The sequence below is a fragment of the Eleutherodactylus coqui genome, chromosome 8 (assembly GCF_035609145.1).
Source record: "Eleutherodactylus coqui strain aEleCoq1 chromosome 8, aEleCoq1.hap1, whole genome shotgun sequence".
NCBI lineage: Eukaryota > Metazoa > Chordata > Amphibia > Anura > Eleutherodactylidae > Eleutherodactylus > Eleutherodactylus coqui.
In genome coordinates, this window is record NC_089844.1 from 108,456,861 (window position 1) to 108,473,929 (window position 17,069).

The window sequence follows — 17,069 nt, forward strand, 5'->3', positions numbered from 1 at the left end:
AGCAGGAAGGTTACCGACATGAGCCTATCTGTACTGCTGTTTAGTGTTTGCTGTAATCTGCATGAAGCACTTCTCTTCATTCTTACCTCAGCATATCGCTATTTTTTGAGTTTCATTCACAAATACATTTTTTTTGTATTTAAAAACCAGACAATATTTGGCAATACCGTATTATTGTCTATGCAATAGTGCCATGTATCTCAGAAATGTGACATGATAGATAGAATCTGATTGGCCAATGAATTCGGCACCCCACAATTAGTTAAATCAACCTGTTTCCAAACCGGAGAGAAAACACAAATTTTGATTTGCTGACCACTTTAATCTGAACAATCAGAACGTATGAATATTCCCTCAGTCAGCAAAGGCTTGTTCGTTGGCTTGTTTATAAAAGCATAATGGTGGTCACCGGTTAGCAGCACATCTTCACTTCTAAGCATGGAGATGTTCTGCCAACAGATGCATTCTATATGGGTACGGACAATCATAGTAACGACTGTACAAATCTGCCCATGTAAACAATAACAAGTGATGAGCATATGAGTCGGCGCTTGTTACCACGAGCAGATGACATACACATGGCAAAACCACCCTTAGATGTATCAAGAACACTTTTGTACTCACCCAAGAAGACACAAGCCACCACAAGATAACCAAGCCAAGGCTCCAGACGAATGAATGAGACGAGTGGTTGTCAATCTGTTACAATGTGGGCAGCAAATCTGGATGGGCCGATCATGAAATGAGACTGGATGCTGAACGTACACCGTCTGAACTGTAACTGAAACGATAAAAGTTTGACTAAGAGTCAATTTTAAGACTACTAGCTGTCTAATTGTTGTTTATTTAGAAACCACAATATTTGTGATCATTTCTTCTTCCTATGGGAATTAGCAGCATCATAAGACCACATTCACATATGACATATCTGCTGAAGATATCTTTTAGGGTTAGTCTCCACACCAAAAAAAAATATTTAGAAGATGCATTACATTCAGCTCGTTCGGGCAGCTTGTTTAGACTGCACGGCTCTCGTTGAGAATTGTGCAGTTCTCGTTCACTTATCATTCGGCGTTTCAGATTCCTATGCGAAACATTGAACGATCAGCGTTTAACCTGGCCGACGAGTGAATGAGCCGGCTGAAACTGAACGATTAGTGAGGACCTTACAACTCTCATTCATCATTGGATGGCGTTTGAACGATTAGTGTTCATTTCTGTTGGAACGTTATCACAAAATCATTCAATCTAAATGCACCTACAGCGAGGAGTATGAACACTTTCACTGCAATGAAGCAATCATGACTTACTGCCTACATTTGCAAAACAAACTGGATTTCCCACTATCTGACTTGCTACCCCAGATTAACCCTTAACTAATCATCTCCTCTGCTGCAATACTGATTGCTTCTATTTGCAGGACTGAAGTTGGATGAATTACTGCCTGGCTTGTTGCTCCGTACTTACTTCTGTAATGCCCATTAATCACTCCTCGGCTATATAAAAGAAGGTTCATATTTGCAGGACAACTCGTGCGGGTAATTTATTATTTAATTGCTGCATAGTTAAAGGGATTTTCCAGGGAAACACTACTAATGAGTCATCATCAGGATAGGTCAGTCATCAATAGTCGATTGGCTGTGCGCCCATCAGGGAATTCACCTGTTCCCTTGTGGATTAGTCGGAGTCTGGCGTTTCTGGTTACCCAACCTCTACCTGGCTTGTTCAGGATTCACTTGTGTTGGGATTTTTTTTAAAGCAGGGTAGTATAGTTTGATCAACTGATGGTAGGTCTAAGTTTTATAGCTTTGATTGGAATGTCTCTTGATACATTTGATGCATTAACTGGATTCTGGATTATTTAGTTAGTATACTAGTATATGACCAATTGATATCTGCCCCTGTATGTGGCTGCTATCACATTTATGCACGCTCATGTTTCTCCTGTGTCGTTTCTTCTTTTTTTTTTTTTAAGATGTGTTAAAGGGGTTGTCCCGCGCCGAAACGGTTTTTTTTTTTTCCAATAGCCCCCCCGTTCGGTGCGAGACAAACCCGATGCATGTGTTGAAAAAAAAAAACGGATAGTACTTACCCGAATCCCCGCGCTCCGGTGACTTCTTACCTACCTTGCGAAGATGGCCGCCGGGATCTTCACCCTCGGTGGACCGCAGGTCTTCTGTGCGGTCCATTGCCGATTCCAGCCTCCTGATTGGCTGGAATCGGCACACGTGACGGGGCGGAGCTACGAGGAGCAGCTCTCCAGCACGAGCAGCCCCATTCAACACGGAGAAGACCGGACTGCGCAAGCGCGTCTAATCGGGCGATTAGACGCTGAAAATTAGACGGCACCATGGAGACAGGGACGCCAGCAACGGAACAGGTAAGTGAATAACTTCTGTATGGCTCATAATTAATGCACAATGTACATTACAAAGTGCATTAATATGGCCATACAGAAGTGCTTACCCCCACTTTGTTTCGCGGGACAACCCCTTTAAATAAAAATTATTTTACAAAAGAGAGTCAGCTAATTTTAGCCCTAGATGCTAAGCTTATGGGCTGGAAGTAGGTGACCTTCTGAGTTTGGGGATGTAAGTGTTATACCTACCTTCCCCATTGTTTCCCCGATGTGAGCGCTGAAAGCCCCCCCTCAATGTATCGACTGCTCTCAGCGGGGAAACAAAGGAGAAGCAAGTATAAAAACTTATATCTCGGACTCAACAGGTCATCTACTCCCTGGCCATACGCTTAGACTCGGCCAGCTACTTTTAGCTCTAGAAGCTGTTTAATATCCTCTGCCTGATTGTGAACTACAATTTCTTCTACTTTTCTTGTGTGCTTAATTTGTGTATTTAGCACCAGATAAGTATCACCCCATTATATACTGGGGAATCAGGAATAGGTGGCAGTTAACGTCCTACTATTTAAGATAACATGAAAACATTGATGCAGAAGAAATCTATAATGAGGAGTATGACCTTCTTGATCTAGTACACCCCACATATATTTGCATGTAATGCATGGATGGCAGGATAGCTAGAATACACAGGTATCAGTGTGCTATGTAAATATTTGATGAGGCAACAAGAGAAAATCAATACGTTGCTGACTAAAAGCAAATCTTTCCGAGGTGAATGTTTAACCGGTAGAGCTGAACACAAGTGTGTATTCACTTCCACATTAGTCTAGAAAACATCCAGAGACAGTCAGATTGTATGTCGCAACATATATAATACAAGCCTGTCACATACAAGGTCACGTGTTTCAGAGGCTTTGAGAACCTGTTCAGCAAAAGAGCCCCAGCAGGAAGAGAACGGTCTCTTAAATATCATCTCTAGGTCACTTCCCTATAATTACCAGCCATTTCAGAGCCGTGAAAGAAGGCCATCCACACCCATCTAGAAGTGCATAGTTTATAGGTAAAGGTTCTAATTGCATGTAAAGTAACAGTGAAATCAGGGTTAAACCTGAAATGTACAACAGTAACAACTTTTGTAATATAGGAGCTTCTTCATGTTTTTGTAACTTCGGGACAGATCCAGCCTCTGTATTATTTGACCATCCTATATTACCTGCAGAAGGGATGCCCTAAAGTTGGCCTGCTCTATTCCATGTGCCTTCAACTGCCATATGCATATTTTCCCAAACCTACACAGATAAGCACACATCTAGCAGCTTGTCCTCTTTTGACATTTGTATTAAGTCAACTTTTTGGTTTTGTACAAATGAAACTTCATTCTATAATGCAAGTTGCACAACTTTTTTTTGTATACATTCCATTCCCATTCCTCATCATTCCCATGATCTTTGTTTTCCGTCAGTGGATGAAAACATTCTTGGTATACTGAGGCGTTAAACTCTCTACGTACTTAGTCCTTCTCAATGTATCCAGGCCAGGACGTTTTCTGGGAACCACAGAGCTTATTAAATGTATTAGTCTGTGATCCAGGCTATGAGAGGTTTGCTGCTGTCTACAATGACTAAGGTTGTATCCACACCTCCAGCCCCGTTCACAAGGCAGAATCGGCCTAGTTCTCTCAACATATCTGCAGCTGAGATGCATTTGTTTGCTGTGGATTTACAAGGGGTGTAGCATCTTTTCATTGTGCCAACCTGTGTGCAGATTTCCGGACCCGGTTTCCTCATCACGAAAGGGTGATTATACCTACTCGATAATCGGGTTTTCAGGAGTCTCCACGACAGCACCACCTGAGATAGCCTCCTACTGGTTGGACAGAAACACACCGAGAGGTTAAAAGATCCCCTCTCTCCCACCTTCCTTAGTGGTTTCCAACGAATTGCCGGGGGTAGGAGCTTAACTTAAGAATTTTACCTAACTGGTATTTTATCTACTTCTTAAACGGAAATAAAAATTTCAAAAGGATTTTTTTTTTTTTTGGGGGGGGGAGAATGTACAGGTGCTGTCGTGGAGACTCCAGGTAGGTATAATCAACCTATTCCCAGTCGTCTCCACGACAGCACCACTTGAGACATACCAACTAAACTTTTTCTAGGGTGGGATAGCTGCTGAGAGGACCTTATGGCCAAAGGCCATATCCTCGTCTAGCTGCACGTTTACCCTATAATGTTTAACAAAAGTAGGCGGCTTCTTCCAAACTGCGGCCTTACATATCTGTTCAATGGATGCTGAACCATGTTCGGCCCATGAAGAAGCTACTGCCCTTGTGGAGTGGGCTTTAAGTTCCGAGGGGACTTCTTTATTTAGTACCCTATAGGCTTCTGTAATGGCCAGGCAAATCCATCTGGCTATGGAGCTCTTTGCTGCTTTATTCCCTTTATTTAGGCCACAAAACTGGACTAATAGGTTATCATCCTGTCTCCACTGACTCATGGCGTTAATGTAATTTAGGACCGCTCTCCTGACATCCAGACAACTAAGAGCTCTTTCCCCAGCATCCATGGGTTTATCGAAAAACAAGGGGATCACTACATTTTGAGCCTTATGGAAAGGTGACACTACTTTGGGCATAAACACTGGATCTGATTTAAACACTAGCTTTGTGTCGGTGATTTTAAGAAAGGGGTGGCGGATAGATAGGGCTTGCAGTTCGCTGACCCGCCTCGTCGAAGTAATAGCCACTAGGGAGACTGTCTTTATCATTAACATTCTTATTGGAAGTGATTCTATTGGCACGAATGGGTCTAATGACATGGCCCTCAGGACGCAATTTAGGTTCCAGGCAGGGAATATATTTGTGGGTCTGGGTCGCAATCTATCTGCTACTGTCATGAATCTGCTGATCCACCTAAATTCTGACAGCTTGGTGTCAAACAGGGCGCTAAGGGCTGCTACCTGAACCCTCAGTGTGCTTGGGGAAAGGCCCATATCCAGGCCTTCCTGCAGGAATTCTAAGATTGTGGGGATGTCCGGGAAGGAAACTTGGGATTTCCTCTCCTGCCCCCATAGGATATACTTTCTCTATACTTATGGTAGATATTAGTTGTCTTCTTCCTACTAGACATTAAGGTCTGGACCACCTTTTCGGAGAACCCCTCGCCCTTAGTAAGGATTCCTAAAAATCAATGCTGCTAGGCGGAGTCTGTCTATGTTTGGGTGATTTAGAGGGCCCTGCGTCAGTAGGTCCACCTGGGCAGGGAAGATGACTGGGTCCTGTATACTTAAGTTTTCTTAGAAGCCCAAACTGGCTCCTTCTTAGCCAAAAAGGGGCTACTAGGATAAGCGTACATCTCTGGGATCTGAAGTATTGGAGCACCCTCGGGATTAGAGGGATTGGAGGAAAGGCGTACACAAGCTTTCTGCCCCAGTTCTGGTTTAGCGCATCCACTGCTGTTGGCAGGTCCCCTGGTCTGAGGGAGAAGAACTCCTTCACTTTGAAGTTTTTTGTTGCGAAAAGATCGAACTGTGGGAGTCCCCACCTGTCCGTCACAATCTTGAAAGCCCCCTGAGAGAGGTACCACTCTCCTGGGTCTATACGTCTTCTGCTGAGGAAGTCCACCCTCTGATTCAGTGTCCCTTTTAAATGTGTTGCCGAGACTGACAGGGCTCGGGTGTCTGCCCAGCGGAAAATCCTCTGTGAGACACCCTTGAGGGCTGGAGACTTTGTTCCGCCCTGGTGTCGAATGTGGGCTACCGCCGTGGTATTGTCTGACAGAAACTTCAGGTGGTGATTGCGCACTGTGTCCCCTAGCTGTTGAAGGGCCTCCCAAACTGCTCAGAGTTCCTTGTAGTTTGATGATTGGTTTCTCATTCCCGGGGGCCAAGGACCTGTAGAAACTGATCTCCTACATGCGCCCCCATGCACTTGCATCTGTGGTTAGGCATATGGCCAGATTCTGAATCCAGTGAACTCCTTTTAACAGGTTCAAGGATGACGTCCACCAGTGCAGGGATATCTTTACTGAATTTTCTATGCGCATCCTGGTTCCCAGGGAGGACTGTCTTCTGTTGAAGGCTGAAAGAACAGCGTTCTGTAGGTGTCTGGTATGTGTTTGCTCATGCTACTCCTGGGATGCAGGAGGTCAGGCTTCCTAAGAGGGACATGGCTTCCCGGATTGTACACAACCATTTCCCTAAGAACTTCTCGACCAGCTGTCGAATTTTCTTCACCTTTGACTTGGGGAGGAAGGAGCATTGGATCTCTGAGTTGAGCCTGATGCCCAGGAATACTTTTTCTCTGCTGGGATCTAGACTGGATTTTTCCCAGTTCACTATTCATCCCAGAAATTGGATCAGATGGAGGACCGTTGCCAGATGCTCCACTAAAAGTTCTCTGGATTCCGCTATGATCAGGATGTCGTCTAGGTAGAGCACTATTGAGATTGACCTTCTCCTTGGGAAAGCAGCTACCTCTGCCATGATCTTCGTAAAGATTCAGGGCACTGATGAAATCCCAAAAAAGGAAGGCATCTGAACTGTAGGTGACTCGTTCCTCTGCCCATGTTCAGCGCGAATCTCAGGAATTTCTGGGAATCCCTGTGAATCGACACGTGGAAATACACGTCTTTTAGGTCTATAGACACCATATATGCCCCCTTTGCTATCAGTTTCACCGTTGAGGAAATTGACTCCATCTTGAACCTCCGATACCTGATGTATGCATTCAGGGGTTTTAGATCGCTGATCATGCGCTGTTTCCCGCAGGGTTTTCTTAACAAGAAGAGTCTGGAATAGTGACCCCTGGTTTCTTCGTCTGGTGGTATGGAAAATACTGCTTTTAATTACAGTAAGTCCCGAACTCCTTGTTGGAGTAGGCGCAATTGCTGTGTTGAGCCTCCCATAGTTATGAATTTTCTTCTGGGGAGGGACACCAGGTCTATTTGGTATCCCTGCTGCAGAACCTCGGGGATCCATGAGCCCTCGCAGTTTGGGGCCCATCGATCCGCAAAGTTCCCCAGCCTTGCTCCGACTGGGATGGCGTCAGGGTTTTTGCTTGGCCTGGTCCCCCTGATGGGCGTTAAAGAGGAAGTTTTTCCCTCTACCCTCCTTAGGGTAGCTCCATCTCCCAGCCTTGGCCTTGCCCCTATACGGTTCGGAATGCTGTGTTGGGGCCCGAAAAAAGGCCTTTCTTTGTTGTTTTTCCTCTGGAAAACCCCTTTTCTTGTCGACTGCCTTCTCTAGAATCCTGTCAAGATCCGGGCCGAAGAGGAATTGCCCATGAAACGGGAGTGAGCATAACTTATTTTTTGAGGCTAGGTCGCCCGACTCCTCCTTAACTAGTTTGGCTACGCATACCTTGCACAGAGACCTATCGTACGTGGAAGGTAACCTTCGTCCGCACTCTGCACATTTTTTAAGTTTTGTTCTGGGAGGGGCGTCCTTCTTATTCCCCTAGCAGACAGACAGAGGTATGCAGGTGAGCATGCAATATTCCAGATAAAAGCCAATGGACATTTGCATTATTTGCCCAACCTCCAGGTAATAATCTCTGATTCCTTAAATCTTTTGAATTTGGCACCCTCCGAGCCCCGCCCTCTCCTCGCGTCCCGAGACACCGATGCGATGACATCACCACGCTGGTCACATGACAACGCTCCGCCCCTCAGAACTGTGCATCAGGGAGCCGGAGAGCGCCGCGCCCGGCCCTATGCCAGTAGCAGCTAAGGGAGCCCGCACCTTCGGACGGAGGCCCCCCACTTTGAACCCCCCCATGGGTCGCCATGGGAAGAATCTGGCCTGGGGGAACCACCCCATGTGGCGTCCCAGGAGACAATCCTCAGGAAGAAAGGACAGGCTGAAACCACTGCCCTCCGATCCGTTGCAGGTAAGTTTTCCTCGCAGTGAAGAACACTGAGGAAGGTGGGAGAGCTTTTAACCTCTCGGTGTGTTCCTGTCCAACCAGTAAGAGGCTATCTCAGGTGGTGCTGTCGTGGAGACGACTGGGAAAACATCACTTTCCTACATGTGGATTTCATATCTGCACTGACTGCAGCACGGATTTCCATTCAAATGAATATTACTTTTGGACATGAGTTTTCCACATCAAATAAATGGTGGCACATGAACAGGACCTTAGGAGCAAGACTAGGTCCGCACAGATTTTCAACCCAATTGCTGTCAGTGGATGTTTCCCCCCACCACAAACATATCTTGTTAGTGAGGAATTAAAAAGCCAGTATTTTAGGGAGTTGTATAACTTTTCATTACACACTGATTAAGGATTATATGCATAAAACCAGGAAACAACTTTAGTTTATCATCAACTCTGACACATCTTATGCATCAGCAGTTCCCAAGATACCGGAGCCTACATTGTAGCACAATAACGTTTATAGGAATTGACAAATTTCCAGAAAATCAATGTAAATGATATATAAGTATAAGTTCTGTGTTTTTTACTCAGCAGAAAAAAATATATATTAAAATTATACCTGGGACCTGCATAGGTGCTGAATGGATCACATGAGGAGGAGGATGCATAGGTTTCCCTTCCATCCCTGGATGAGGTGGTGGAAAATATGGCTGATGGCTATATGTGGCTTCTTCATATGAAGGTGGTGCAGATGGAACAACATATTCACCTGGAATTGGATGGTAATTTCCACTTGGCTGCATTGTGCTCTGAAACAGAAAAAACAACAACTTCATCTTATTCTTTATTATATATATTTCAGTCATGAAAGCAGGCATAACCTAATACTGCACCCGTGTCCATAATAAGTGTACACTGAACATCCACTTTATTAGAGCCCCCCACCAATTTAATAGTGCATTGGACCTCCTTTGGCCTCCAGAACGGCAACAATTTGTCATGGTATAGATTGCACTAAGTGCTGAACGGATATTAGTCCTTATGGAAAGGGTAGCTTCCTGCAGATCAGATGGAGGTCTTGACACACTCGAAAAACAGGAAGGCTTTATTGATTTGTGCTGGTTCGTCACAGTCGGACCCTCCCATCAGCACGGCATGGCAGATATCTGGATTCATCTGACCAGGCATGGATTATCTACTGCTTAGTGATCCAATTATTGTGCACTGTTGTCCACTGGAGTCTCCTGTTTCTGTTTAATAGGAAGCAATGGCCCTCAAACTGGTCATCTGCTGTAAGAGCCCATTGGTGCCAAGGAAAGAAGAGCCGTGCATTAGACATTGCACATGTCGGACACTGATGCACGATAAAACCCTAAAAGGTTGGTAGTTTTTAAAATACAGACCCCCTGCTAGTCTAACACTGATGACTAGGTTAGTTTTGTAGTTGCTCATATCCCTTGATTTTCCCAATTTTAATGTGGATTTACAGTGAAACTGATCCACAAAATAACTCACTTGATTTTATGCAGCACTCCGGAGTCCCGAGTCTATTGTCCATACAGGAAAACACCCAATCATAAAAGGGCCGGTGTCTCTAATAAAGTGGCTCTTCAGTGTACATTTCTTAGGAGTAACAAATTAGAAAACAGGAGGTAATCAGCATAATAAAATTCACTAGAGCCCCTCAAAATAGAGAACACAATAGAGAAAAGAAACTGCAAAGTGATGACACCTTGTAGAGGTGCAAGACAGCTCCTCGAGTGCTAATGCAAGCCATTCTGTCTGCCTGCTGGTCCTATGGTGAGGATACAGGAACTATGTGGTCTTATGTATGGAGTCCAGTAAAGGCCAAAAACGTCTTGATCTAATGAAATGCCCACCTAATAGGAGACAGTGGCGGGTAGCGTGCTCCATATGTGCGCATTCAAACTGCCCCAAACCAATGTTACTGCCTTGCTAGTCATGAAAGAGAATAGAACTAAAAAACTGGCAGTGGAGAAGGCACAACACTCCAGGTTAAGCAGAACTTCTCCTGCTCCTGCCCTGGCTGAACCGCACCCCACAGGCAAACAGATCTAATCATTAACCCTTTTGGGACCCACCAATTGCTTGTATTTTTTAAACACCAGCTGAACTGACGAAGGGGTTATCCCCGAAACGCGTTTTCATAAGCTGATCACGTACTTTATTAAATAAAAGGGGAAGTTTTCCATACCTTTGGTCACTTCCCATTTGCTTTAACCTGGAGTGTTGCGCCAGTTTTTTAGTTCTATTCTCTTACTCCATCACGCCCCCTGGTGGTGCGTCATCTGGTCAGGCAGCACCTCCACTATTGAAGTCACCACTCCTCTCTTCACCGCTTTTACAGTATCATTTTTCACAACAAACAACTTACGGGTTTTGTTCCACCCCTCTTTTTCCTCCTCGTCCACACACTTGCTAGTCATCTGACATCACTCTAGGTCACCGTCCCAATAACTACTGGCTGTATACGCAGTCTCTGCGCAGGAAACAATATGGAAATTTGCTTCTATGCTGTACCATCTCTCTACCCCCCTTCAGTTTTATGAAGAGTAATGGTACTCACTTGGTTCCTCATTCAGTTATATGAAGTGTGACTGTGCATGTTCCCCCATAGAACCGAGACCTGTTCACAAAATGAATGGGGTCCAACAGGACTGTCGATATATCATAGAACATATCTAGTAAAAAAACTCCTTTACCAGCGATACCTTCCCTCTACTCCAACTGCTATGAGTGAAGACTGAATAAGTCCACTTTCAGACAAGTGTACTGAAACACATCCGTAATAAGGGTCTGTATTATGGGCATGTAATAGATGTAGATTACAACTCTAGGTCATCACTATCTGATCTGTATATTTTATTTTCTACTAGGCAAATACTGATCCGTGTTTACCAAATAGAAAAGAAGAATAGCAAAACGGAGGCAAAAAAAAAAAAAAGACACACATTTTTAAAACCAACCATGAAAAATACGGTCATGTGAATAGCCCAATAGAATTACATTAGCTCTGTATCAAGGTTTCCAAAGGACTGCGCAAATACAGAACTAAAAAACACTCAACTAAAGCTAGCCTAAAAACAGCAGTTCAGATCGTCCCCACTACTGTTGTTATAGGAAACGCTTACTTTTAGGAATCGGATATATTACTTTGGGCCATCACCATTTATGCATTAGTGTTAGCGTAGGGCTTCAATGTAGTAAGCCTATTTAGCCACGTTACAATTCTGTGCACATGGAGTTCCCCTCTCTGGATATATCTACTAGTTACCACATACCTGAAGAAAGGGGCATTTTTGGGTTAATTTTCAGTAATTACTTTGAAGCTCATTTTTTATGCTGCTGAAGCAGTAACAGAGGAGGTTTCCACTACAGAGCTCAGAAAATAAGACATCATTTTGACTACTGTCGAGGCGCAGACATAAACAAAGGAGTCGCCTTCAAACTAGACTTCCAAGAAGTGGAGTTGTACATGTGAAGACGAGGATGGAAGCTCTCAGCAACCGGCTGAACATCTTATCAAAGTGCTGGAAAATGTCACATTTTTTACAAACGTGGTCAACTTTTTTTAACCCACCCAGTCATTGCAATGGGTTCTCTGGTGCATTAAAAACCACAGCAACCCACAAATAGAAACTCTACGCTAAAACGCTTGTCTGAGAAGCCCCATTGAAATCAATGGAGGCTCAGTCCAGTGATTTAAGCGGGCGTTTCAAACTAAAAGCCTTGAAGAAGCAGCATAAGGAGATTTAGTTACGGCCAGGCGCACACGAGCATGTCCGTATAGCGTATTCTGCGTGCAGAATACGCTGCATCAAACTCCCATAAGCGGCCATGTTACCGCTCACACATGCGTGCAAGAAAGTGTCCCATCTTGGCGAGTATTGCACGTGCATACACACCAAGATGGGCGGCCTGCAGCCCTTACACCGTGTCATTGCGTCCCGCATGCTGCAAGATACACTCGTGTGAGCCCGGCCCTAGTAGAGGGGAAGGGCAATAATTTTCTATTGCCGATTTCCACATTCTAGTTAGTGTTTTGATAACTAGGGGCTGAGGGCTCTTTCACATGAGCATTGATATATATTTTTCTCTAAACTCGAGTCAGAATCCATCAGAATGGGACTCGGACTCCCAGCCCGGCTGATGACGACATCTCGGAAGGCCTGAGTTATGAGTTTTTCACCATTAAACAAATCTAACCCTAAACCGCTTTCCAGAAAGCTAGAACTTCTAGACAAATGTTAATCTGCAGCTGAGAAGACACAGAGCTGCTTGTCTCCCATTGTCCTCTTAAGAAATAGTCTGACAGCACACATCAGGAGGCTGTTTTGCTTACAAGACAGATGTTTATACTGGCAACAAAAGTAAAAACATTCCCTGCATCTGGAACTGAGATTCAGCTGCCTAAATTTCTTTGTGAATCTTAATCTATGAGGTTAGGTGAAGAGTTCAGCTGTACTGATAATCTTTTATCAGGGGACTGTTCTTAAAGCTCATGCTGCCAAGATAGCAGCCATCTCTAGAAGAGACACAGGCTTACAAATCACAGAATATGGCCAAACCAGAACTAGAAATCACCGTCTAAAGTCACCACTGAAACCAAGGAACAATCAGAATGCATCAAGAACTGAAGGCATTATCCTCTATTTACATTACAAAGTATCAGTGTAATGTAACAGCTTTTTCTGCACGTGATAAATGAAGTATTCCAAAGTTCTGACGCTCTTGTCCCTTATTGAAAAGTGATGGCAAGAGGTGCACCCAGCTGATCCGCCAATCCCATTGCTGAGACAACTGAGCAGTGCTTATAGACAAGAGATCTGCCAATTCACACACCCTAAACACCCCTTTATTATAAAACATCTCAGGCCTTTGCTAGAATCATTTCTCTACATTGACCAAATACATCCATAACAGGCCACTGTGTACAATACAGAAAATAGTGCTTATTTTTTGCCATTTGCAGCTTCAGGTAAACAAATCATTGCATGCAGAAAAAAACTGCCCACTTCTAGAATCCTAGAATGGTAGAGTTGGAAGGGACCTTCAGGGTCATCGGGTCCAACCCCCTGCTCAGTGCAGGATCACTAAGGCCTCATGTCCACGGGGAAAATCAGATCCGCTGCAGATTCTCCATGGAGAATCTGCAGTGGGTCCCTCCTGCCCCGCGGACATGAGCGCTGAAAATAAGAATAAATAAGAATAAACTCACCTCCCATCCGCTCCGTTTCTTCTCTTCGCTGCGGCGTCATCTTCTCTTGTCGCGGCCGGATCTTCTTTCTTCGGCTCGGCGGATGTGCATGATGACGTCGGTGACGTGCCCCGCGCATGCGCCGGGCCGAAGCAAAATGATCCGGCCGCGACTGAGAGAAGATGGCGCCGCGCCGAAGAGAAGAACCGGAGCGTGAGTAAAATATGATTTTTGTCTCCCGCGGATCCGGACGGCTTCCATAGGCTTCAATAGAAGCCCGCGGGAGCCGTCCCCGCGGGAGACCCGCATGAAAATGGAGCGTGGTCCAGATTTTTCCATGCTCCATTTTTTTTTAAATCACTTTTATTGACCTTCCGCGGGTATTTATCTACCCCGCGGGTGGTCAATGCATCCCTATGGGGTGCGGATCCGCGCGCGGGAGAAGAGTTAAAATCCGCTGCGGATTTTAATTCTTATTTTGCCCGTGGACATGAGCCCTTAATCATACTAGACAGATATTTGTCCAGCCTTTGTTTAAAGACTTCCATTGAAGGAGAACTCACCACCTCCCGTGGTAACCTGATCCACTCATTGATCACCCTCACTGTCAGAAAGTTTTTTTTAATATCTAATTTGTGTCTCCTCCCTTTCTGTTTCATCCCATTGCTTCTAGTCTTTTCTTGAGCAAATGAGAATCGGCCTGATCCTTCTGCACTGTGACAGCCCTTTAGACATTTGTAGACAGATATTAAAGGGGTTGTCTCGCGGCAGCAAGTGGGGTTCAGCACTTTTGTATGGCCATATTAATGCACTTTGTAATGTACATCGTGCATTAAATATGAGCCATACAGAAGTTATTCACTTACCTTCCCTGCGCTGGCGTCCCCGTCTCCATGGCTCCGTCTAACTTCAGCGTCTAATCTCCCGATTAGACGCGCTTGCGCAGAAGGGTCTTCTGCCTTCGGCTCGGTCTGGCAGGAGCGGCGTTCTGGCTCCACCCCCTTCTATGCGTCATCGCGTAGCTCCGTCACGTGTGCCGATTTCAGCCAATCAGGAGACGGGGGAGGCGCTTTCCATAGCAACGCTATGGAAAGCTTTCACTGCGTTCCCTGCAGCCGGATTATCGCCGCAGGGAACGCAATGAATATACGCCCGTGGACAGGCAGGCTGTTAGGCTTACATTATTCGCTGAAAATGCCTCCATGTTACAGCGGGAACATGGAAGAATTTAGATAAACTAATGTAAGCCAAACACCAAAACATTCCTAACCCTAACCCTCCAGGCAAGGCAAAAATCACTACACAGTTTGTCCGGGGAAGAGGTTGCTTGTTTATGTGGCCGGACTTACAGTGCTGCCGGCAAACTGCTCCGCTGATCAGAGTCGGCGCTGACATGTGCCGACCGTCGGCTCTCCGCTTCCTCCTTGCCGCCCAAGGTTATGGGAAGGGAGGTGGGAGAAGAGAGGCAGCACGGAGAGTTACAGCGAGGCTGCTAAAAGGGAGCAGAGGCGATAGTCTTCCTCCACGCCGGCAACAGTAACAGTGGCCCTGCTAAAGGGGAGCGCAGCAGTGACACTACAGCTGCCGGGGATAGTGCCAGTGGCCCTGGTAACAGGAAAATGCAAAGCGACAGAAGGGAGGCCACAGTGACTGCAGCGCTGCTTGGAGGCCACCGACACCTACAGTTACACTTGGGGCAGCAACACACGCAGTAAACCCACATCAGGAGACCGCGGTGCACAGTGCCAGGGCCTGTGAAGCGGAGAATAGGGAGCCTATCACGAACATGGGGAGTCACCCACCACGTCAAGCACCCTCTATCTCGTCTCCACCACTACTTCCGGTGGTGACAAGATACAATAATACCCTCACTGACTAGAATGTTGTCTGGTATCCGTTCAGCTGTCCTGCTTGAAGGACTTTTTCATTCAGTAAAATGCCGGACTGTTTCATCCAGCATTTTGTGCTGAATCTGTGACAAAACCTCTGAAGTGAGGTCCTAACGCACATGAGAACATAGCCGAAGCCATCGATTAGACATGTTATTTCCCCATGTTATATGCTTTGCTTGATAAACACGGCATAGATTACAATAAGGCCAGTGGATTGTTACCCGCGTGGATGATCCACATACACTGAAAGAAGAGAACATTTTCATGTTTACTCAATGAGTGCATAGCGATTGCACTTTACAATAAAGGAAATAAAATCACAGCAGGTTCCATTTTTCTACGGACTCCTCATGGACTGCTTCCATTAAAGTCAAAGGAAGCAATTCGACATGCAGTCCATCCGCAATTGACATTGCGGATAGGCCCCATTATTGCCTAGTGACGGCACGGGAAAGGTAAAGATTTAACCCCTTGAGTGGCAGGTTTCCTACCACCCTGTCGTGCCCACCAGGGCAGGTTTTTTAAAATGGTCTAATCATTGAATTTCAACTAGTTTTGCAGTTGCGTCTCAAGAGCCATAACTTTTTCATTTTTCCATTGACATGGCCATATAAGGAATTGTTTTTTGCGGGACAAGTTGTGATTTTTTAAACAGGGGGGAGGAAAAAAAGAAATGGGGAAAAAAGAAAAAAGGGGCCATGTCATTAAGGGGTTAAATAATGTATTAACTTCCTTCTCTGGGTCATTACGACGCACATGGATACCACATGTGTGATTGTATTTTTGATTTTTTACAAAGTAAAGGGAGACAAGTGTTTTTTTTATTTTTTTAATAATTTTTTTACTTTTTTTTTTTTAATTTTTTAAATTTTTTTTATTTTTTTTGGTCCCTTTAGGGGACTTCCACAGGCACCCATCAGGACCCCTGATCACATTCCAGGGGTCCGATGGTGACAGCCCTTTACATGCTGCAGTGACAGCCCTTTACATGCTGCAGTCACATAGACTGCAGCATGTAAAGGGTTAACACAGCAGAGATCGGAGGTTTTCTCTGATCTCTGCTGTAATGGCTAGTACCTAGCTGTCCTCTGACAGCTAACAACCAGCTCTCCCTGCCACAGAGACCATCGGCTTGCTTCTGACAAGCCGATGGTCTCTATGGCAACCTGTAAACAAAGCAGGACATTGCCGACATGTCGGCAATATCTTCTGCTGGTTTTTCAAAGCCCTTGCTTTGTTCTCTGTGGGTCTGTGCAGGCAGAGCACACTGTCACAGCTTGTGGCATTGTGCTCTGCAGCTCCCATAGTGATACATAGCCCGGAAATCTTCCGGGCTATGTTGCTATGAGCAGTGGAGCTCGTCACGGAACTTTTCCGGGCGTGCCACTCAAGGGGTTAAGAGAGAAAAAAAAAATTGTGTACTGCACATAACGAATGGCAAGCCACTGTGGTCATCCGCAATACAGAGGAAAGCAGGTACACGGGGTTGTCGGCTGCGGTCAGGGCCGTATTCTGTATTCGGGAGGCCGCAGCGGAATCCGACCCATTCGTGTGCCGCTGGCCTGAAGCTGAGGAAGTAAAACAATATTTACTAATACTAACACTTTTATGGTGAGAAAGATAAGAGCTTGGAAACAGATCTCATCCCCTGCAGCACATCTTGTCTGCTTCTGTCCATTAATATGGAGTAACCAGGCAGAAGCAGAGTGCTATAAAATACAGAAGGCA

The 17,069-nt window shown here is 45.3% G+C and overlaps 1 protein-coding gene across 1 annotated transcript in view; it reads right to left on the reverse strand.

The window, feature by feature from the left end:
* Window positions 1-17,069, reverse strand: part of LITAF (lipopolysaccharide induced TNF factor) — a 43,954-nt gene that overhangs the window by 8,402 nt on the left and 18,483 nt on the right. Inside the window, exons 2-3 of the mRNA XM_066576188.1 lie at window positions 8,851-9,040; window positions 625-781 (exon numbers count right to left, since the gene is read on the reverse strand). Coding sequence (XP_066432285.1) covers window positions 625-781; window positions 8,851-9,034 — 341 coding nt within the window. The 5' untranslated portion in view covers window positions 9,035-9,040. The remainder of the gene's footprint in view (window positions 1-624; window positions 782-8,850; window positions 9,041-17,069) is intronic.